This window comes from Melozone crissalis, unplaced genomic scaffold, assembly GCF_028551555.1.
Source record: "Melozone crissalis strain CALT ecotype California unplaced genomic scaffold, PUWL_Pcris_2 ptg000004l_1, whole genome shotgun sequence".
Taxonomy (NCBI): domain Eukaryota; kingdom Metazoa; phylum Chordata; class Aves; order Passeriformes; family Passerellidae; genus Melozone; species Melozone crissalis.
The window spans coordinates 9,382,472-9,407,337 of NW_026535782.1; the positions used below are offsets into that span (position 1 = coordinate 9,382,472).

A 24,866-nucleotide genomic window follows, 5' to 3' on the forward strand; every position below is an offset into this window, starting at 1 on the left:
GCACTCTTGGGTGCTGCACAAAATCCTAAGAGTCACAGAGGCATAAGACTGTAGTTGAAAGTATAAAACACACAATTTAGACAAGTAGTTCAGCTCTTAAGCAATACTGAAACATCTTTAATATGACCAATTACTTTGTAGGTATCCAGAAAATTTCCAAAAATCAATTCTGGAAAAATGATAGAATTGTCATCAAAGAGTGCCAATGTGACTGCAATAGGAGTCATGTAAGAGCACTTGGCTACTGTAGCAAAAAACAGAACTTTGGTGAACTCTTTATTCTAAAAACAGAGTGAAAAACAGATGAAACTGCTAAAGTTTTATCAGGCTTGACATGGAATTGTTGGTATTTATGTGGATTCCATATAAAGTGAAAGGTCAAGACATACTTGAAACTCAATCCTAACTGAAAATATTTGCCACTTGCAGTAAGCCTGGCTAAACTTTCTGGTTGTGATGAGAAATTCAAACATTTTTGTCACTCAGTTAAATCCTAGATGCTACACTGAAAGAGAGGTTTTTATGGGGATTTCTTTTGATAGAAAGCCTGTGTAAGTCAGCAAAGTGCCATATATTCTTATCTTTTCAAGGTGACTTGCATAACTTTTTTTCCTTTGTTTTGATCATAAAAATGAAGAAATAAAATATTTTGTGTGCCATTAGGGCACAGGTGGGGCTAGACTGACCCTTATTCTACTTCCTCCAGAGTAAGACAAATTAAGTGGAATGTATTATAATTGCTCTAATAAGCCAAACACTCTTGGGACATATTCAAACCACCCAAGAACAACAGTAGGATATATATGGTCATGTGAAATATATTGCTTCTTATGTTTTGTACTATTAGCAGGAAAATTTGTTTTCCTCTTGAGCACACAGGGAATTTGTTTTTCTCTTGGAGCACACAGGGGCTTGGACTTCCCCCATGTAAGCAGTCAGAAAACATACAGTAGTATTTTAGTCTCTGGTACTAGATGCCTGCTCAGTACCTCAAATTTGAAGAAACTCAAACTAACAGCCCAAATATTTGGCTCCTTCCAAAGGAAGCAGAACCTGCTGTCTGAAGAGCTGGGAAGAAATTCTGACTTCACTGAAGTCAGTGACAAACAGACATGTGCTTTGGTACCTAGAAATGACATGAGTTCTGTGTATGAACAGAAGAAATGTTGTTCTATGTGATAGTTATGTAGCCTTTCTTTAATTTGATGCTGCTACAAATTTCCTCAGTGAAGGGAAAAAAGAACCAAATCAATGCAAAAACCAATTTCCCTGGTTTGAAGCAGTTTTATGTAAGTATTTATTTAATTTACAGTTATTATTGCAAGCTGATGGGCTAATTAATATTCTAAAAATTACTGCCAAACAGCCATCAAGAGCACCATTTTACTTTAAACCTGCCTGTTAGGGAAGTGGTACTTTCATGTGTTTCAATTCACGTTTTCAATTCTTAGAGAAGTAAAGAGGGAGGTCAGCAGAACTGCCACCTTGGGCTTCCATGGAGTAGATCATAGGCCTTTCAGCCTGACTTTGGTGCCAGGGAAGGTCATGGAGTGTCATCCTATCTTGAGTGTCATCCTGTGGCACGTGCACAGGGCATCAGGCCCAGCCAACATGGCTTTATGAAAGGCATTCACCTGCTGGACCAACCTCATCTAATGCCAAGGCTACCTACTCAGTGAATGAGGGAAAGGCTGCAGATGCTGTCTACCTGAACTTTAGTAAAGCCTTTAACACGGTTTTCCACAGCATTCTCCTGGCAAAATTGGCTGCTTTGGTAGGTGCGCCCTTCACTGGATAAAAAAAAATAAATTCTGGGTGGCTGAGCCCAGAGAGTTGTGGTGAATACAATTGAATCTGGCTAGCAGACAGGCACTACTGGTGTTCCCCAGGGCTCAGTATTGCGACAGTTCTGCTTAGAACCTTCATCAATGATCTGGACAGGTTAACAAATGACACCAAGTTGGATGGAAGTGTTTATCTGCTGGAGGGTAGAAGAACTCTGCAGAGGGCTCTGGACAGGCTGGATTGGTGGGTTGAGGACAAGTATAGGAGGTTCTACAAGGTGAAATGGTGAGTCCTGCACTTGGGTCACAACAACCCCATGCAGTGCTAGAGGGCTGGGGAAGAGTGGATGTAAAACAACCCAGCAGAAAAGGACTGGAGAATGCTGATCAACAGTAGCTGAACATGAGCCAGCTATGCCCAGGCAGCCAGAAAATCCAATGGAATCCTTGCTTGTACCCACAACAGTCAGCAGCACTGGGTAGTGATTTTCCCCCTGCGCTTGGCACAGGTGAGGCCACATCTCAAATACTGTGTTCAGTTTTGGGCCTCTCACTTAAATGAAAGACATTGAAGTGCTGGAACATGTCCAAAGAAGGGCAACAAAGCTGGGAAAAGGTCTGGAGCAGAAGATTTTTGAGGAGTGGCTGAGGGAGCTGAGGTTGTTTAGCCTGGAGAAAGGGAGGAGCAGAGACACCTTTTCACTCTGAAAGGAGGTTGTAGCCAGAAGGGGGTCAGTCTGTTTTCACAAGTGGCAAGTGACAGAATGAGTGATATCACCCTCAAGTTGCACTGGTGAGGCTTATATTGGATATTAGTCAAAATTTCTTCACTAAAAGGGTTGTCAAGCTTTGGAAAAGTCTACACAGGGATGTGATTGAATCACCATCCCTGGAAGTATTTAAAATATTTGTGGTGGTCCTTATGGACATGGTTTAGTGGTGGACTTGGCAGTGCTGGGGTGAACTTGATGGTCTTAAAAGTATTTTTCAACCTAATTGATTCTATGATTCTATTCTATGGATTGAACTATTACTATAAATAGTAAAATAGTCCTTTTTATTTTTTTTAGGCGTCCCTCTTTTCTCTTATTTGATCTGTCTGTTTTTCTGGGGAGTGATTAATTTACCTGTAATGAGGAACGAAAGGGAAAAAACAGGAGGTGGGAGGGTAGGTGTGCATTCTCTTCCTCTTCTCTGGACTCATCATGCTCTCTCCTATCTTCTCTCTCCTTTTTATCTGTTAATCTTATTACCTGTCTTACTTCTTTTTCATGCCTTCATTAATAAGTGATGTTTATACTTCCCTTGCTAACATATGCGTTTCCCCCCCTTTCATTTAATTATTTCCTGTCATTGTCCAAAGTTGTAAATTCACTTCCTGTTCTCTGATCTGTTCCTCTTCTTGTCGTCACTTTATTTCAAGCCTGCTCTATGTCCTTCCTCAGCATTTTTAAAGTGCATCATTTTCTCCCCTCTACTCGTCTCCTTTTAAAGTGTTAATACCATATTCATGCAGCAGGGGTGTTGAAGGTGGAGACAGGGATAGCAAGGAACGAAAGAAGGAGGCTTTTATCCCCATGAAGGGACAAAGCAGAAGGTTATCTCTGAATGTATGTTGCTGTACCTGAATTCTCTCTTCTTCCTGAGACCAGTATGGTAGAGAAGCACACTGTGACAACACTGAACATGCAGTCCATCAGCAGTTTACGCTGTTGCTTTTAGCTGTGGGCCATTCTGGCATTATAAAGGAAAGATGGAGCTATGTCAAGCTAATTCTTAACACATAGTAGTTTACTTTCAGACCTAATAAACCATGAATTGTTTGCTTTGTGTCTTGCAACCTAAAAAGTATTACTACCTTAAAATTTGTGGTTTTTTCTAATGGGAAGAAAAATAGGGGGCATAGCAGGAAGGTCAAGAAAGAGTTTAAAGAGGAAAGAGGGCAATTAATTGAAGCAAAACATTACTTCTCTTGCTGAAAGTGTATTTAAGAAGGGGAATATATCACAATAATCAACCAGGTTTTTTGCCTTCAGCCTGTCTGAGGCCATGTGGTTTGGAGATCTGATCACTAGTCCGAAAAGGAAAGGCTGTTTGCAAGATTTCCGGGGTGTTTTTTCCTGGAAAAGGTGAGAGGACAAAAGCAGAAATCTATGACATACACTTTATGCCTTGTAAGGAAAGTATTCATCTGTCTATCTGCCTCTCTTTCTCTCTCTTTCTTTCTTTCTACATGCATATATATAGAGATCCATATGTTTCAAGCTGTCACAAAATTGATTTGGAGGCAGATTTTTCATGTACTGCTCTGAACATTAGGTTAAAAATTCAATATATGGCTTAAACCAATTGAATTGTGTTTTCTTATTTTTCTTATACATTTCTCAAGAGAATGTTTGCTCTTTTACATTCACTGTTCAGTATTTTATGGAGTTTTGCATGGTATTTCCATCAGTAATAACAGTTCAGACTACTTGGAGACAGAACAATGCCGAAGCAGAAGATAGTGTTTGAAAATGCAAACAGCATTTTGTAACAAGCATGCTTGCTTAATACACCCCACAACATTTTGGTGTATACAGAATCTGTGGAATTTTTAAACCATTTCTAAACTCATATTTTGGGTGAGCATGAGTAGCTAGCTCTTTGTTGTATAAATAAGTCATTATTTTCTCATTTGTGTTTGTGCTGTCTTCCAGTACTCTTGTTTTCTTTAATAGTGTGAACTTTGGTTCTGCTTCTCTTTAGAAATGCTGTTTCCATTCAATTTTCTTTGCAACAGGTTCATTGGGCAGTACTTTTCCCATTTTTATTATATTCTGTGGGGTTTTGTGAGTTTTTTTCTTTTTTTTTTTTTTTTCTGGTGTGTAACTAAAACAATTTTCTGATTAAATTGACTATTAATAGCCATTATTTACATTAATTTGCACTTGTAATAGCATCGCTAGAGGGCAGTATTGATCAAATTAGGCACACTCGAGTGCTCTTTGGAAACTTAACTGCAGAAAAGCCTCCAGTACAAACATCTTTGCATTTTTAATACATGGCCATGGCTTTCAAGTCCATTTTTCATTACATCCTGAACATAAAAAGTTAAAGCAATCTTAATCACCATGTATATTTGGCATTGTTATTTGTAACTTTAATGTGTGTAAAAGAACATTCTGTGATATTTATGAGAAGAAATATGCTTGAAACTTAGTAGAAATTAGATGGCATTGAAGTTATTGTAAGCTATATATTATTAAAAATAATTATTAAAGCATAATGCTTTTATAATAAAATATATGCTTTTGAATATGTTTTTTCTCAGGGAAAATGCTGTGCAAAATAAATATCTTCTAATTCATTAACTATCTCCTTGAAAAACCTCAGTACAGTATATTTTATGATAATGGACAGCAAAGACAAGCAGAATTGTAAATTAAAACACTGACTCATTTGTTCTTATTGATTTACAGGTCTCCTGACAAATGCAGCAACACAGAATCCTCGTAGGAGTGGTTTAGGCTCTCTGTGAGCTACTTAACTTAGTCAAGTTACACTGCTGTTGATCATCATCTGTTATATGTCATCAACTCAACTGTCTGTTTCTCTGTATCTCATGAATGACAGCATAATTCCTCTGCATTATGAGCTAAAGTTTGTTCTACCATTCTAAGGATCACTGGACTAAGGAATATAGAAAAAGAGATATGCTTGGGCATTAGCAATACAAAAAGTTCATGGTTAACGTTTCATCTGCGTTATACACCACTGCTGGACTTGCTGTTACCTACATGTTTCAATCCGAAGAGTCTGCTACAATGAAGAGTATCATCCCAATCAGCCTTAGAGAAGACTGTTTTGCCTATGGGAGGACACTGAGGTGCAAAAGAGAAACTCTTCTTGTGCCCTAAACTGTCTGAATTGCTTTTATTTTCTTATACTTTCAGTATTTACAATAGACCAAAGAGCAAAATCTATTTTAAAGTGGACACAATCTTACTCTTAAGAGAGTTATGTCATTAAAATGAAGGTCTCCACAAAGACATGATTCCAGCTTTCACAAAGCTGAAATGTTGTCCAGCAGAAGTCTTTATGGAAAGCTGAAGTAAAAACTAACTCAGAGACCTGCTCTTGAAATGCCATGTTCAAGAGAACATAACGGAGCACTGAGAAAAAATGACCTATGTTTGAAAATCTTGGACAAAAAGAACACAAACTGTCTACACAGCACCTTTATTCCTCTGTACTTAGATTGACTTTCTCGTACTAAAATCATTTTCCGTTTTAACCAGTTAAACATGCCTCTTCTACAGTTCCATTTTTGATAGTTAAAGTTGGATAATACAGTATTTGCAAAGAGCATGTTTGGTCATCTGTGGCCTATGTCTCATCTGATACACCATTTAGCACCAGAAAGCAAATTAAAGAGAAAACAAAAGTAACACTTGTTTGAAAGAGATCATTAAATGTATTTTGAAAAGCCTAAAGTTATATATTTAACAGTTTTTATATGTTGTATATTTGTAGAAAATCCTATTTAACAATTAACGTGATAACTCTGACAGTCATGAAAAGTGGTTCAGAGTTAAGTTGTGTTTTATTACTTCAGTTGTCTCTGAAGTGACCGGTGTCGTTTGCTTTCTTCCATTGGGACATTCTGGATGTAAAGCATGACCAGAGAGGACTATGTAGAAAAAGCAAAGAATAATGTTGTTTATATTACATAAATGCATTCAACCATTGCACTGTTGAAAGGCATTTTTTATTTTAATTTTATTTTTTTTGTCTTTATGTACTGATAAAAATAGAGTGTAAAATATTTTACTCATTGCTCTTCATAGCAAGGTTTTCCTTCCTTCCTTCCTTCCTTCCATCCTTCCTTCCTTCCTTCCTTCCTTCCTTCCTTCCTTCCTTCCTTCCTTCCTTCCTTCCTTCCTTCCTTCCTTCCTTCCTCCCTCCCTCCCTCCCTCCCTCCCTCCTCTTCCCTACTTTTATGTAAGGGACAATTTAAAGCCTGTTCCTTAATCCCATTTTCAGTGTTTTACCTCATTGTTAGAAAGCCCACTTTTTCAGCATTATTGGTTAGTGAAAATTTAGCAAAGACAGCATAGACAAGGGAGAAATTATGATAAAACAAAAACAAAGCCCTGTTCTTTTTACTGTACCTTTTGGCATATAAGTTTAGTACGTACTGGTATGATACAATCAACAAGGGAGCTTAATTTCTTCCTGGCAAATGTATCACGGTTCCAAGTATACTACCTAATACTCCAATTAACTTTTAGTGTTATGCTAGTTCTATTCTACTAAAGAAAAAGAAATAGAGATTATTCAAGTGACCATAGATGAAAGATACAAAAACAAAAAGTTAATTAAAGAATTTTTTTAAAGCCTACTCAAACACTGAGGCTTATATAATGCAGAGGTTGCAGGAAAATATGAGCTATGGATCATTTTGTCTTCAAGCAAAATAAATATATACAAAATTCTTATTTAATCATAGGATTTTGACCAGTATTAAAGTAGCAATTAAAGCCCAGCCACTTGTAAAGTGTTATGGACTGACTGCACTATAAATGACCAATGTCAGGTTTAAAATGTCATGCAATAAATGATGGTAAATAGATTTACTGTACATGTAGACCTCAAGAGCCAGATCCCTCACTCTACCAACTCTCTGTTTTGATTTATTTTAAAGGGAGCTTCGTAGCCTTATTTAGTAAACACAGAAAAAAATGAAAGATGTTGCATCATTTTTGTTGCTTTACAGTATTCAGTTTTGTGTTGGTTCAGCTAAATTATGAAAAATAAAGAAAATCCTTTTATAAGTGAGACTTGTTCCCTGAGCATGACATCACCAAAGGAATTTCAGATGATAAGAAATGTGGGAACACAGAGAGGAAGACGGAATTGGAAATTGAGGACATGAACTGTGTTTTGAAGTTTTACCCTTCCATTTTCATGTCTTGGGTACCTTCATTTTGGTGTGCTCAGTTACAGATCATATTACAGTCATTTGTTTTCAGGAAAATGGATGCTCTAAGAACAAGAGGATCTAAGAATGGACATCTGAAATATTTACATCTAGAATCATACAGTCCAATCAGTTCTGAATATGCAACCTTATGTCTTTGTTTTCTAATTACGTTATATTCTCAAAAAAGGGTAGATGTACATGGTTATAAGGTCTACTCTGGATGAGAACTATCAAAGAAAAAAGATTCTGATTACTCTTCAGAGATGCATTCTAGTCTCTGAGACTCTTGTGTTCAACAGACACTTCAAGGCACTTAAAATGTGTTCTGTGCATTTCCGTCCTCCCCCAGAATGTATAGTTTTAAACAAACAAAATATACTGGCTGCCTTTGTCACTGTGAATTACTACTCTAAGAGCAGTGGTGAAATGTTTCTCTCTCAGGAACAATATGTTTTCAGAATATTGTGAACTTTAATTTTACAAAACTAAGTTACATAAAAAAATTGTTTGTTTCTGAAAGTATTTTATGTGCCTCTTCCAAAGCAGAATTTGAAACACAGAGGGTAATGTCTTATTTGAATGCTATTAAATATCCGTCATTTCTCAGCTTGCACACAAGTAACTTTTTCAAAACATGCTTGAAAAGGAACAGAATAATACATAAAAAGACATAATAGACTAATAAAAATAACCTCCAGAAATGCAGTAAACCTTCAAAAATTTTTTGAAAAAAGCTTGTCTGTAGCTTTCTGTTAGCCTGGGCAAGGACACATTTAAGTACTGCTTTTAATATCTGGGATATCAAATGGAGCAAACATTAGCACACTATAGCAATCAATGTGACACATCATTCACCAATTTCATAATTATGCTTTTAGCCTCTTTTTTTTTTGCCAATTCATTTCTTCTTAGCAGCAGCTCAGGTTTTATGTGGTATTCTCAATCATTCACTTGTTTACTGAAATTGTACCCATGTGATGTTGCATAAATCTTTAAGCCAGGCAGTTACTATCTCATATAGCCTACTCATCACAATCCTGATTACTAATTAGAGTTTCGAGAAGAAAATAAAGAATTCAACACTGTGTCTGAAAAGCCTCTATGGCTGTGAGGAACAGCTGAACTAGAAGGTGGTAAATGATTGGATGACAGAAAAATCATAGCACTGAATGCCTGGGGAACTGAACTAGTGGAAAGAAAAAATGAACAAGCCAGCAGTGGATGTAGCACAAGAAGCCCAGAAAAAGCAAAAAAAAAAAAGCCCCAAAAGCAAAAAAAGCCCCAAAAGCAAAAAAAACACAACAAACAACAACCAAACAAACAAAAAATTAACCAACCAACCAAGAAAAACAAAAAAATCAATCAAACAAAAAAAAACCACAAAAAAACCACCAAACCAAAATTGAAATATTTATTATAATTATTCAAAGGAGAAAAACCCCACCCAGCACCAGCTCTTTCATCACATAAACCTAGATATATGCAGTATCTTTTCCAATTGAAAAAATACATAAGAATGCATTTCCTTTTAAACATCTTTGTATGATGTATACAAAGAATAACATATACATAAGTAACAGACAAAGACAGGAATGGCTTGACTGGTTTTTTTTCTGACATCACAGAATTGATCCTACATTGAAGTAATGAATCTCTCACACTGGGCATAAGCAAATAAAGATGGACAGAAATTACAATATTCTACTTCTTTCAGACTAGGGCTTGAGCAGAGAAAGGAGGTCAAGAAAGAAACTGAAGAAAAGAACAACCAAGACCAGAGAAAAATAAAATTTTTCATTTCAGAGCATGTAGTGTTTAATAAGTGCTTTTTAGTATTCAATATATGGTAGGGGAGTCAAAAGGAGTATTATTTGAAACAAGGAAATAAGAAAGGAAACATTATTTTAACTGCAGAGATGAGAATTTTACTGATAATGTGGTTGTCTTCTTTTGAGATATAAATTCCATTAAACTTAGAGACCCACGGGTAATATATAAAAGGTAATTCTGTCACTGATTAAAAATAAACTAAAAGCTGGGAACTAAACTACAAAGTGGAAATGACAATAAGCCAGAATAGATAGTGACTAATAATGAGCCATTCTGTGGGAGGATCGACACAAGTTCCTATACTGCTTCTGACTATGAATGAAATATAAATACTGAGATTGCACAGTTTGTTAGTATCAGTAAATTACACAGATTAGTGAAGATATGGGAGGCATATGAAGACATGAAGAGACAAAATGGATCACCAAATATTAGCAGAAAATGGAAAACTGAAAATTGGGAGAGTCAATTTATCGTTTCTTACACCATCAAAGTAACTGTAGTTTCAACTATGTCAAATTTTGGAAATATGTGAAAAAGGACTTTGCTCTTGAAATAGATACTGATGTTGGTTTCAAGCTACTCATTCAAGGCCAAGTCACTGGTTTCATATGGTAATCCTATGCTATTTATGCCTTTTCAGAGCTCCAGCAAGCCTTTGGAGTACCCTTACAACATGCATCTGTAATCACAAAAGCACAATGTGCTCATGGCACTGATGTCCTCCACATCTGGCTTGCACAGACCATGCCCACAATTTTCTGAGTTTGATGTTGCAAATATCAGGCTAGTGAAAGTGACACTAAAACACTATATTGTGCTGCAGTGATGCAAAAACACCAGTGCAAATGAATTAAGTTGATTAACGTATTATCAAAATGCTATTTCTCTAAAAGTATTAATAAGTAGCATGCAAAGAACAGCTTCGACACATGAGGACTGTTAATGTAAAAAAGAAAACAAACAAACAAACAAAACCCACACCAAAATGTAGAATAAAAAAGGAACATTTCTGCAAATCTTTGTTTAGGAGCAAAAACTCCAAAGGTATTTCTATTAGTATAGAGTCTGACATAACAGAAGGACATTCTTGGCATGTACAGAGAGCAGTTTACATCATCTAAGGAGCTTGAGCACTACCTCAAAACCATTGTATAAAGCACTGTGAGCTGTGTCTGTCCTCCTTCACTGCACTGGAAGAAGCTGATGTATAATTTCTATGTTCCCAAGAGGAGAGGCAGATGCTATAGTATGGGTTTCACACAGGTATAACAATACACCCACCTCAGGCAGAGGCTATGATGACAGAAAAGGTTGACATCCGCTGTCAACCAGAATTTTTTACTGAATTGTGAAGGTGCTAACAAAAAGTGGGTAGTAGAAGTCTGATGTGTTTGTTAATGTGTTTGTACATTAACAGCCTGGCTGTGCTAATGTACAAACACATGGCACAAAACAGCTCACTGATCCCCAGTGGCAGTAAAGAGGGCCTCCCCAGCACAAAGACTAAAGCAAGTGCAAGTGCAAGGGTCATATATTTCTTCCTGTATATGCAGACAATCTCCACCTGGATAGATGAAAATTAATGTGGCTCCTTCTGTCTACACTCTCCATTCACTCTACAAAGATGTATTTAAACAGACTCCAAAGCAGAAATTCTACATGGATGGCAACTTCAAAACATATAAGCCTAAATGGCGTGCTATTAGCAAACAAAAATGTACATTGGTGCTTGAAGATAATTATATTTAATTTGACGCAACTTAAAATTTCTGCCTCAATGAAGCCATGAAACACTTGGTTTTCTCCACAGACAGATTTGTTTCTTCTCAGAATATTGAAGAACACAACGTGAGAGTGATAATGTAACTTTCAGCTCATGAAAGACAAATCAAAGCTCTGGAGGTTAGCTCCAGAGTGGCTAAAATTCTAGCTAAGTAAATAACAATGACCACATTGTGCACAGGAAACTCACACCCCTGAAAATGACACAGACAGTTCTTGAGAAGAGCAAATGGCCACGTCTTTTTCTTGAGAGGAAGGTTTTTCTGGGAACCTACATGTGTTGCTGTAGAGTTTCTTCCAAACCAGGAACACATGAAAACTGTCTAAACTCAAAGACAAAAAAAGCAAGTTAGAGGGAACAGTTATTGTGAAATCTTTGTGTTTAATTGTACACATCAGGTTAATGTTTCCTGTACTTTATTACTTGTTCTTCATGGATTAACAAAATATCCTTGGAAGAAATCTTTGTCACTGACTCAGTGGCAAGGCCATTTTGTGTTATTTAGATGGTGACAGTAGTCAGTCACCTTAGGCATTTTGACAAACTCAGCAAGCTTCCTCTCCTCTCCCTTTTCTCCCATTTGTTGCGCCCTGTAGTGCTGTGTAGACATACCCACTCCAATGGTAACCAGCATTCCTAAAGGAATTATTTTAAGGTTGGTCATCCGATTTGGCTGCCGGTGTGGGTTTGGGAGTGTGTGATGCAGTACCAACTGAAAGCCCAGCTTTTAGTTGCCTCTAGCTGAGCACTTGGATGCCAGGTGGCAACTGGCCCTCAGGTTTGTTACTCTTGAGGGGATTTTGTATAGGCTGCATAATATGAAACCACTGCAATTTGAATAGCTTTCTGAGATAAATAGGAATGAAAGATTTCTTCAGTATCTCTCTCCACTTAAAAATGTTTGCTTTTTCAGACGTCTTTTATCATTCTTTTACTGTCTTGTGAAGAATTATAAGTACAAGAATTATAAGTTCTATAAGTACAAAGTCTAGATAGATGCACAGTAAAGCTTGTTCACTTTCTACTTGTAAAGATGTGTTGGCCTAGAAACAAGGCAATCAGCTTGTAAAACAGCTATTTACATCCAACAATACTTTTCTGTGCTCCAAAAACAATTCTTCCTGAAGAAAAAATTTGAACCAGACATAAAAATATTGCTATTCATTCCACTTTTAAAGATAATGCCTTAGCTTATATTCATAATTGAGAAGCTTCCCAAATTTAAACATTTGGTTACTCAGTGAAATATTTCAGAGGTCTTTGTCTAATGATGCCATCTTGTGAAACCTGTCATAATGATAGCTAACCTTGTCTGTTATTTTTCCAAACAAATAAAAAAGCTATAAAGTGGCTTCATCAAATAATCAATGCTTAAAAGAAATATTGACATATATAAGGAGGAATATGTTGCTGAGCCTTCTCATGTTATTAATGAGAGACGTATGTGTATGAGGACAGTCCTGCTTTCATTGTACCTTAAAAAATGTCCTTACAACAAGGCACACCTCTTATAGGAGTATGAAGAATGTATTAATTTCTTAGACAGTGAGTTGGCTGCAGGGAATATTGCTGCACAGTGATCTATTGCTCAGCTGTAGCAAGCCTCCAAGGCAATACTCTATTGCTATTTTCATTTTACTGAAAGGTTTCCCCTACTAGAGTGCATTGACCAATATTTCAGTCCTACTATGAGCTAAAGCAGCATTACTGCTGTACTGAAGTAATTAATTCAAAATATGAAAAAATAAAATAAACATACATTTATTTATTAAGAAGTCCAGCAGAGAACTCTTACAGTGACAGATGACATTAGCCTATAAGCCTTTATAACTTACACGGTAATAAAATGGGGTTACGTTTTTGAATTAAATTGATAACATGACCAAATCGATTTCATTAGTGTATCTGTCATATTTGCTGTTAATGATGGCTAACAGTGGAATAGAAACTGACAACAATCCCTGAAAAACTGTGCAGATCAAAATTATATTATACTGGCATTCATGAATTTTAATAACCTTTTTTATCATGAATTTTGAACTCCCTTTTTAAATTTGAAGCTCACAAGAGAGAAGAGAATTAAACTTTCTACACCTGTCTCAGCTCCTATTATTTCTATTGTTACAAGTTAATAGGCTCAAGAATAGAAGACATTTCCACTAACTAAAACAAAAAAAAAAAAGGTCTTGCTTGAGAGTCTCTTGTGAGTGGTTATAGAGGAATAGATATTTCTTTGCTGCTAAAGTGTTGACATCAGAGTAATTTCTCCTGAATGACTAGAGAGCTTTAGGACACCCAAACTGCTGTTTAGAAGACTGTTTGTGGAAGACGCTATTCATATTAATAGACGTTGGTACTCTAGTGTGTAACTCCCTTTAATGATAATGGAAGTTCTGCAAAAATCTACAGGACAATATGCCTACTGCCAGGAAACATCATAACTCTAATTCCATTAGCAGGGCTTTAATAAGCATGAGTTTAAAGTGGACAAGTATTGAAATGCTACACCTTGAAGCACCATTTGAGAATATCAAAATGCTCTTATGTAATGAGACACCTTGATCCCTCTGCTACCTGAAAATGTGGTAAGATATTAAATATGTGTCAAATTAACTGAAAGACCAAATACTCTTTCCTATTTCAAGACCCTGAATACAACATCATTCTTGGGTTAAAATCATATGAAAATAGATATTTTCTAAAATATTTCTAAATAGAAATATTTAAGAATTAAATATTAAACATTTCTAAATAGATATTTTCTAAAAATTCCTTTTTCCCAAGTCTCCTTCTCTCCTGTCTCTGGGGATAATTATATTTTCAGTGGATTAAGAAAGGAAAAGCAAATGCCTTTGACATTGTATTTATGGCTGTCTCCTGTTTGCAGCCAGCTAAAGATATCTGAGGTTTTGGAATTACTTTGACAGAACATTGCAGGCCATGGAGAACTGTAGTGCACTTACTAATACACAACTGCAATCCATGACTTCCCAGTGGCTTGTGTTTACTGAAGAAGAGCCACTCCATTAAGACTGTTCCATTCAGACCATCTCACTGAGTTTATTTTAAGATTCAGCACTTCTGCCCATTGCTGTATCCAGATGCTGAGAAGTCACTAGCAACAGACAGTCCATTAGAGAAACGGCTGGATGAACCTCTTTCGATCTTCTTCTCCACGTCCTCCCCTCCTCCAAAATCCTTCCTATAATTTAGGTTTGGTGGTGCTTTGGGAGGAAGGAAGAGAAGCAGATTGCATGGCATGTGGAATGGAGTGCAATGAATAGTATTTTAAATGAAAGAAACAAAAAGAGATTTGCTAAATCCCAAGAAACTTTACCTTTTTCAATTTTTTTATTTTTTTTTTATTTTAAACTAGATGGTTTTGAATGGGAAGCTTTGTAACATGAGTGCCATGCTGAGTTTTTTGATCTGTCCTATCATGGGGGACTAACCCACTTTTAAAAAAATAAATATCAAGTTTTGATCCTCTAGTCGAAAATACTTGGAAGGTCTGTCATCACCATATTCATGCAACATCTCTTCAAAGAGTATATATATATATATATATATATATATATAATTATATCTTAAAAAGCAGCTGATTTATTCACTAAAATGTATGTCTTTTGGCAGAATAGTTGAACTTGGCAGGGACTGGTGGAGATTGTCAGCTAAAGCAGGTTTCTCAGGACCTTGATTAATCAGGTTTGAGTGCTTTGAACAATGCAACCTCTCTTGGCAATTTATTCCACTGTTTGATGATCCTACCAGTAAAAAGTAATAGTAAAAGAGAAATTGTTGTTTTAATATGGAATTTTATGTTCTTCAATTTGCCTCTTGTCCTGTTTGCCACCACTGAGAAGAGTGTACTTCATTGCTACTCTGCACCACTATCTAACAGAATGGGAAATCTAAATCGGTAACTTTAATTACATGCCCTATATTTCATTTCAGGTGTATACTTTCATGTATTTGTTTTTAACATCATTGAAGTGATGATGTTTTGAGATTAACAGAGCATAACAATGTGAAGTGAACCAATATAGAATTGTCCCTGTGTGAAATTCTTGTCTCTCTGCACCAAACTTGAATTTCGCCTCTCTTACCAGATAGCTGGGGTCACCTGTGTGCCAGGAACTCGCACAGCACCCTGTGCCATGTAATAGCAGTTTTATAACACAGATCTCTTGCTATTAAGACCGTCCAGAATTCAAAGCATGCAGGAGAATTATCCAGACTGCTCAGCTGCTCAGGTGTGCTGCTGTTCTGGCAAATCATAGGAGCCTGTGATCAGGCTGTTGATGTGGTCTAGTGTAGGAGAGAGCTTGTTTTACAGTCAGAGAGCAGTCCCACGTGACAACAGATCTAAGCTGAAAAACTCTGCTGGACTCCCATCAGCTTTGTGAAGGATAATTTAGTGAGGTACCACTGTGTGTGTAAAATGGAGGGGCATGTTTGTCTGTTTGCATGGTATTGGCTGATGCAGTGACAACTATGGCATAACAAAAGGACAAAAATCCTGACCATATTGGTGTCCTGGTTAGCTTTCATAGTCTATTCTCTGATTATGCATTCAAAAGTACATTCTATTTTTTTTAATGTTAACTTTTAAGAAAATTTGCAATGTCACGAAAAACACATTTCTAATGCACAAAATTCCCAATCACTCAGTTTGGCTCATATCTCAAAATCTACATAGAAACAGTTCAGGCCATCATTTCATGTGTACTGTCACAAGATACAATAGCATTATTTACAATCTAAAACTAATTAAAGGGTATGCAGGAATGAGAAAGGGATCAATATCTAATAAATTTTTTTCCATCTGCTTTCCTCATCACTGCTAACATGTCAGAGAAAGAGCCAATAATTTGATCTCATGCATGTGTTCTGTTGCTTTTCCACTGACATACCCAAGGTCAGTTGAGATATAGGATGCTCTAAATTCTCCAATTAGTTCCCTAATTAGCTGGTGGTCATGTGACAGCATATTCAGAAATATGACAGAAAATATAAATATAAATAAATATAAATATAAATATAAATATAAATATATTTCAATACTAACTGTGGAATATCGTTAAATAAAAATACATCTTTGGTTTTAAGCATAGAAGCATCACCTGAATATCTGGGAAAATGTTGAACAGTTCAGACATTAAATACTTGTTGGATGTGTTTACATTAAAGACATCTAAAAGCCGTCATTTTTATAATAAAATTATATTAATGTATTTTCACAATAAATCTAGACAAACTCCGGTGGAAATCTTCCTGTAGTACAGCAGGGAGTTTATTGAGGAGACAGTAACATAATCTTGTTCAAAAACTTGCAGTTGACAGTCTTGAGAGTGGTAATTAAACTTTCCTTCATGCTAATGTATGTTTTAGTTAGACTGAGCTCTTTGGGCAGAGGTTTGTATGATTGTTTCATGATAAAATGCTATTAAGGATGACTTGTGGTCACACAGAAACAAGAAATATTACCTACTGTAATGTTATTTCCTCCACTTGCATTCCCTCCTGTTCCTTCAGTTTGAATGGCATCCTACTTCTAGACTTTCAATGTTTCTATTTGTTCGGTGTTAAACTCTTTGCTGTTTTCAACACAACAGAGCAAATATTTTTTGAATGAGATGAAATGTTTATTGAGAATTAAAAATGTCCCTGGAGGACAGGAGGAATGCAAAGAAATGAAAAAAAAAAAATGGAAACTAATCAAATGTTGTAGAAGCTGGCTGACTGTGCCTAAAATGTCTGACTTCAGATGAATTATTCTGAAAAGGGCCAGGATTTCATTCTTCAGTTTAGACTTCCCTTGAATAATACAACCAGAATGAAATGCTTGTCATAGTGAAGTTCTACACTGAACACGGGACTAGCACTAAAAATGGTCTGCCAAACTTTCTGTGGTAAACAATCCATGAAAGGCAAAAGAACACAAATAAGGTGAAGATCAATATAAAAATATAGGAGTATACGGAAAATTAATCAATCTGTTTTCACAGTAGCCTCATCTACCCATGAGGTTGTAATGGGTATGAAATAATAAAATGCACCATTTGACTTTATTTTCTTATAACCCTGGCCTTCAACAAAAACCTTATAACAACTTATTTGCAACCCTATTTTATCCTCCATGGAGTGTTTTTACAATAATTTCAGGTGACCAAATGTTTTATTTTTAACATTTTCTACTCTTATACTGAAGTCAAATCTACAGTCTTAGAAAAGGCAAGTATGTACCCACATTATGACTTTTCCCCCAAATATCTATAGAACATACTGATTAAATGAATACTTTAAAGCCTACAGGTGGAATTTTTGTTAAAAAAAATAGTAGATATTGACATTTTCTAAAGTTTTTTTCCTCTTCTTATACCTCAATTTCTGAAAATAAATAAAAATCAATCAAATAATACTACTCTGAAATAAATTGTGTTTAACTAAATCTTTTATGAATGTAGCCTTAAGTATTGTAACTGAATTAAGCTTTAAAATTTAAACACATGGAAAGAAAATTAAACATTCACACTGTTAATATAATGTGAGTGTTGATGTATCAGTGATATAAAACTGTAAGAAATAAGTAAAAATAGGAATCAGGTTATATGACAATCATATAAAAAATTAGAAGATAACGGGGACAGAAATGTCTAGTGGGAAATTACTGATAGGCAAAGTTTGTCTTACCTAAATTTTTATGCCTAAAAGTTAAGTGTCTTGAATAAAATTTTTTGCCTTGGCTTTAAATGCCTCAAGCACAGGCAACTTTTCTCAGACCTTCCATATAGTTTGTTGAGAACTCATAAGTACTGTTAATAGTGTTCTGAGAGCAATTTAGCTTATCCTAAGGGAGGCACAAGCTCTCTGAACAACTTATCAGTCATGATCTTAATTTCTGTTGACTTATGAGAGCTTAAAAACCTATATATGTAGCTGCTTGCATTCTATATTACTAAAATGAGGCCACAATTTTCCCATGCTATAAGCTGTTTATAACCCTTTTACAGCCAATAAATCAAACCCAGAAGATAAGTTATGTATTCTAGTGTAGAATATGTGCCAGTGGTCAGAGAACTGAATCTCTTTGTAGAGAGTATACAGGAAGCGTAAGTGTGTTACTGAAATCAGATATCTTGCTTGCATTATTTGTACTTCTTCATTTCAAGATTGATAGGTGAAATAAAACAGGACAATTCTCTTCTGGAAATTGAGACAGTGTCTCAATTTCCACAAATATTCACTTTGCTTTATAAGGTAAAACCTTATGATTCCGTGTTTGACTCTCCCAACTAATCACCTTTAAATTGTTAAATGGGTGATATAAAATATAGAAAGTAATCCATGAGTGTTAATTCCTACAGTGTTTAGGATTTTTAAAGCAGTGTAAGATGAAGTGTACTTTTGTACCCATAAAATTCATGAGGCACTGGAGAAGATACATTATATGCAATACAAATTTTATCCATCATGCAGTTCAATTAAAGGAGAAAAAAGGGTAGTATTCTATACAGAGATTCTGTAACTCCTTCCATTGATCTCACAGGGGCTGTGGGTGACTGATTTGTTTAGCTTTAGGCCCACAAACCTGGGCTTTAGGACTTTTCTTTCCTGTTTTTTTAGTTTAAATGTTCTAGTATAAGTTTTTTCCATAGAATTCTGAAGATGAAGGATGGGTTTCTGAGCAGCATGCACATGTGCATGCACACACACACACATACAAGCCCCAAGCCCAGCCGCGTGAAAATCTCTTGTTTTGTTCTTGGAAATTACTTGCAAGAATCATGGTAGGATAATAGCTTAGATTGTGAGGATACCACATAACCACTGCACCCAGAAGCATGAAGTGTCTTTTTTTGACTTCAAAATTTACTTCTCCAGTGTTATAATAGTAATAGAACATACCTAGGGGCCCAGATCCTGAAATGTTTTACATGTGTTATTTAACTTTAGAAGCAATGCTGACTTCAACAGAAATGTTTTCAAAATTGAGCAATTGCTAAGACCCAACCTGGATAACAATTCAAGAGTTGGTCATGACAAAGAAAAACATCTAGTCTGACAAAAATTACCTCTTCCCACTCTCAATTTCCAGACAGCTGATGAGCCATAATGTATCTAGCCAAAAGAAATCACTTTTTTTTTATTTTGTGTCACTTAGTCGAATGAGGTAAACTTGGAATATGTTGGACACATCACTGGACTTCACCATAAGAGTCTTCCATAAGTTCCTATTCCTTCTAAAGGCAGTGGAAAATGTCCCACAGACAACTAAGGACGTTAGCCTTTCACTCTCATGGTCAGTGGTTTACATGGGAATTCTTTGTGCAAATATGTTGTTTAATCAAATGTATAATCTAAGATTCAAACAGAAACATATAAAACAATCCCCCCTCTCCATGAGTATTAAATAGAAATGTAAATCAGAGGATTCTGAATCAAATAACATCTGTGCTTTTCTCTTTGAAAACTGAAATAAATGAGCATGAGGTCAAAACCTTCACTAAGGTGAAGCTGAGGTGGTGATTTGAGAATAATTTATTGTGTAAAAGAGTAAATAGTCAAACAATGTTAATTATAACACTGTTAAAAGCTGAAATGCCTAAATTTAAATAATTTAGAAGTTATGTGATAGATATTAAACACCTCTGAAAAGGAAAAATGCTTTAGGCAAGAGTTCCTAATAAGTCTAGTTTAGTTAATTATTGCCTGAAGCATTTCTGAACTAATTATTTACCTCCAAAGTAGGTTCCATGTCAGATATTGATTTTCTTTAATTGTCAGGGTATAGTACCAGACAGACCACACAAAGCTGAAGGTTAAGCCATTTATAGAAAGTGATAGCCACGTCCTGCAGTGTCACACACTGCGTCAGTGTGGAAGGGAGACCAAGGCCCTGAAACTTGGCACTTTCAGGGAAAAGCGTTGTTTGTCTCCGTCATCTGCCCTTTATGGTTCATTTAACATCTTACATAGCCTGTGTAAATTAAGTGGGCATAGAAGCTGCCCAGCTTCCAAGTCAGAGTGTTCTGCTCATCGGGGGAAGTGGAGTATTTTATCCTTCTAGTTAACAAGATGTATATGGCTCAACAAATAATGGACATTGAATTATTTGTAAGCCTGTGTTAGCATAGATGGCTTAAAAATTAGTTCAAGATGCTTTTTCATTTTAAGAACACTTTTCTCCCCACTCCTTTCTTAGTGAGTGAATATAAATATTTCACAAAGGTTATTAATTTGAATTTCTCAGTAGGGTCTGGGTGCTTAGAGAATTTTTGCCTATCTGGATGGATGTAGTTTTCTTTGGCTGTAATTTTGGATGTTTGAAATATTACAAGTCCCAGCATACTTGAAATCATCATCACCTTTATAGCTCATCAAACCCCATGTGTGGACAAACATTTGCCAATTGGCTAGAGAAATTCCAGCCTACTGCAACATAAAAATAATATAAAACATAATAAATGCAATACAGCCTCTTAACACAACCAGCAGTGTTATCTCTGCTCATTTGAATCTATAAATAGAAAGAAAAGCTTTCTCTTGTTTTGAATTCTTTGTAATTTGTTGCATTTTTCTTGGTTCTTCAGTTTCCTCTTTGCAATTTTTCTCTTCCCTGGTGATTAACTTGTGCTTAATCTTTTCTTGTTCATGCTCATAATTTTTTTCTGATTAGACATCTATTAATTTCTATGTCTTACTATTTTTGTCACTTTGTCTGTCTCTTTTTTAAGCTCAAGGACACCTACAGGAATAAAGTGGCATACCTTGTCTGGGAGCAAGGGTTTTCCCTGGAGTGAACAGTGTGAGACAAACCACCAGAAGATGACTTGGTTCTTAGGTGGGGTAAATTGCCTTCTGAAGGTTCCTATCTCTAATTTGTTTTTCTGTGCAGGGAGCCTAGAGTGACTGATGGTCCCAACTTAGCAGGCTATCTCAAGTTAAGTGGAATGAATCCAGACCTCGTTCATCTCACTTTTTTTTTTTTCTTGTTGCAGACCATTTTTTTCATTTTTTCCCTCTTTTTTTTTTTTTTTTTTTTTTTTTTTTCCCTCCTTCTGTAATTCTTCTTATGAGCTCAGACTGCAGAAACCCACATGCCCAAACAGGGCACCATCATCACTGAACTGAGTTTTCTTCAGTTCCTATGGAGAAAGATAGACTCAGAGAACAATTCAAATCACAGATTATAATGACTGCATCTATTTGCTCATCTCATAAATAAACACTAAAGTGTTTGTGATTATGGTTTAAGCAGACTGTTTTGATATTATTAATTCCTCCCAAATTTGTAATGACACTTATTTTCCTGTGCTCTATTAAAATGGAAAATTTGTTGAAGAAAATATATCTAATCTCTATCATTTAAGTTTTAACCAGTTCCACTCTTAAAGGGAAAAAAATTTCCATATATTAAATGTAGAGATACTGCATTTACAAATAATATAATAATTTCTACAAATAAACAAATCTAAAAAAATACCCTAAAATGCATTTCCTTGCTAAGGACATAGCATTTGAAATAAAAAATGAACATGGCAAGTTTTGTACAATATTTTTCTAAAATAATGACTAATCTACTACTACTAGTATTATTATTATATTATTTTATTTCTGCCTCATAAACTCATTTAATTACTGGTTTTATTTCCTCATCATCTCAGAGTAAATCTTGTTGAAAGAGATTCCTATTAAAAAATATTAGCTTTGTTAACCATATATATATATAAACCCCTCAGATTTATTTTTCTTTTTAGTGCTGATAATAATTGAAACCACTTTTTTCTTTTGATCAGTTCAGGACTTTTTAAATGAAGAAGATACAAAGTAAATAGAAAAACACTGCATAAAAGCAGTCATTCATTCTTTCCCATTCCTTTAAATTTGGAAGTACAGCTACATTTTATGGTCATTGCAATATAAAAAAAATTGGTTTTGTTAAGTTGTCATTTATCTATTCTTTAAAATAGAAAATGATGAAGAGTATATATTTGTCTGTTCTTTTTGGGATATAAAATATGTTTATGTGAAAAAATGTGCTATATATAAAGCACGCTAACTTCAACCCAAACCCCAAGGCCTGTTTTGAAAAACTTTGGATTTAGTTCTAATTTTACATTTGCGGCTGTAGTCCATCTTGACTTTATAGTGCAGGCATTTGTGTAAATAGAAATCTAAATACTACTATATGCTGAAATTACAGCATCTTAGAAAATGTTGAACCTCTTTAGTGGCAAACAATAGTGTCTTTGACATTTCTTCCACAACTTCTAGAAGTTTAAATTAAAAACAATAAAATGGGTTGTAAGCATCATGTTTATTGGCTTATGAAGAATATTCACTGTTCTTAGGTAGCCATTACACCATAATGGAAAAGCAGATTGCAGAGGCTCTGATTTGTCCTACGAAATGTATGAATTTCTTTTCAAACTGTTAAATTCAATGTAAGTTCAGCTTCTTTTTTTTTAATGTATTCAAGCTTGTTGATTTTCGTTCTCTTTCACTGAGGTACCCACTATATTCACTTACAATACCAAGATTAAGAATTCAACATGCTCTATTGCAAAGTGATGATATAATTGCAGAGATTGTTCTCATAAAAAGGGTTGTTTATATACTACTGAAAAAAAGGTGTTTTTCGACTGAAATGTTTCAAATAACCTTAGGAGCTTCAGTAAAGAATTGGCCCATACAGGTCTCATGATAATTGATTTTTCCTCTAAATACTTCTAAAGACTACTCATTGTTCTCTTTCCTCATGCTCCAGCTAAAAAAGGCATTAAGAAATGTCTCACATTGTCAATATATGTAAACTAGAGTAGATATGGCATGGTGGTTATCAAATCTGCTAGGTACATATTGTTTAGAATATTGACTTATTTTTTTCATATAGTATAAAATAATATATAAAACCCTCTTTCTTGAGCTCTGAGCAATGATTTTTAGGAAATGATAGTAAGAAAAGTGAAGAGTAGCCACATGTACTTTCTTAGAGAAAGATTTTATCCTAGTTGTGAATTAAAGTGTACAAGAAGGTTTCAGATTTCAGCACAAGTATTCACATGAATATAAAAATGAACTACTATAAACTGAATAATAAAATGAATTATATATTCACATGAATATATAAAATACCCCAAACCAAGTAAACTTCACTGCTTTCTTGGATATTTCATTTTCTGTAACTGAGTACTGCACAGTGTGCAAAGTGTTTGGGTTTGGCTCTCTGTTTTCATGCTGATTTGTTGCGTGGGTAGTAAAGACAGGTTTTAATTTAGAATCAAGTGTAACAAAGTGAATATAAACAACCAAGAGATCAACCAATAGCAGCAGTCATTCAGCAAAAAATAAACTGAAGTGAAACAATCATGAGTTGCTCACCAACAGTTTGGGACCAGGAAAAGAAGCGCCATCCAACTGAGTTATAAGTCACAAATATTCAAAACATGAGTGTCTGAAGGCAAAATATCTCCTTCCACCCCCAAATATTCTGTTGCCTTTCTCTCATGTTTTATGACGTATGTCCATAAATGATTTCAAAATTGTTGCTTTTTATATCTCTCTATTGATTATTCTTCTCAGAAACTTCCTGAATTTCATGGATATAATTATTTTTCCAGCACTCACTTCCTTTAACTACATAATAGTTTGGCACTTTATTTCTGTTGTTGGTTTTTTTTTGTTTTGTTTTGTTTCAAATTTAAAATAATATAACTAATTTTTGAAGAATATGTGTCTGAGGTTTAAGACACAGTTTCAAAATTGTCTCAACTAATATCCATTAATTCTTAAGAGCTACAATTGTTCAAAAGACAGAAAGAATTGTATATAATGTGGGCTAATACTGACAATTTTTTTTTAAATTATTAGTTAATACATTCAATATTAAATGTTAGATCAACACTACCTGAAATAGATATTCAAATTAAAAATTAAAATCTGAATGTTAAACTTCCTTCCCCCACTTTTTCTTGTCTACTCTTCTATTTGTTATCTAATTTTATTTCCATTTAATACCACATCAGCAGTAAGCAGATGTTAAAATGTTACTTTAAAAATAAAATACAATTCTACCTTCTTTGTACAGCTTCCTCTTGTCTCACTCTCCAGTGCCCATCTTATTTTGGAGTGGAACTGAGGAGTGGCGATTTCTTCTTCTTACACTGGGTGGCGTCCGATTAACTGCTGAAATCTGCTGCCAGGCGTCTCAAGCATTCCGGGGTCTTCGAGGTGTTTATCCACAGACAAAATAACCAGAGCAGGACTAAGAAAAGAAACAGAGATTTTAGATTTTTTTTTTTCCTCCCTTTAATTATAAGCATACACAATGTAAAGGCAAAGAGGTAAAATCTTTCTAACGTTCATGCATATTTAGGAGATCTCTATGGAAATAAATTGGGAAGAGGTGAATTATTCTAGTGATAAAGCTTTCTCTTTAAAATATTTTATTGCAAATGTGTATGTAGTGTGATGCCCTTCAAGTGTGTCTAATTTTACT

The 24,866-nt window shown here is 35.1% G+C and overlaps 1 protein-coding gene across 8 annotated transcripts in view; it reads left to right on the forward strand.

The window, feature by feature from the left end:
• Positions 1-24,638, forward strand: part of TAFA5 (TAFA chemokine like family member 5) — a 417,437-nt gene extending 392,799 nt beyond the window's left edge. For 3 of the 8 annotated variants that reach the window (XM_054271642.1, XM_054271675.1, XM_054271681.1), the window contains 2 exons: positions 21,103-21,209; positions 24,479-24,638. In XM_054271642.1, the coding sequence (XP_054127617.1) occupies positions 21,103-21,168 (66 nt within the window). In that variant the 3' untranslated portion in view covers positions 21,169-21,209; positions 24,479-24,638. Of the gene's footprint in view, positions 1-2,854; positions 2,953-3,820; positions 3,914-5,245; positions 6,699-21,102; positions 21,210-24,478 lie in introns of those variants that run through there. The other 5 variants (XR_008482830.1, XR_008482828.1, XR_008482831.1 and 2 more) reach the window with 5 other exon arrangements.
• The last annotated feature ends 228 nt before the right edge of the window (positions 24,639-24,866 follow it).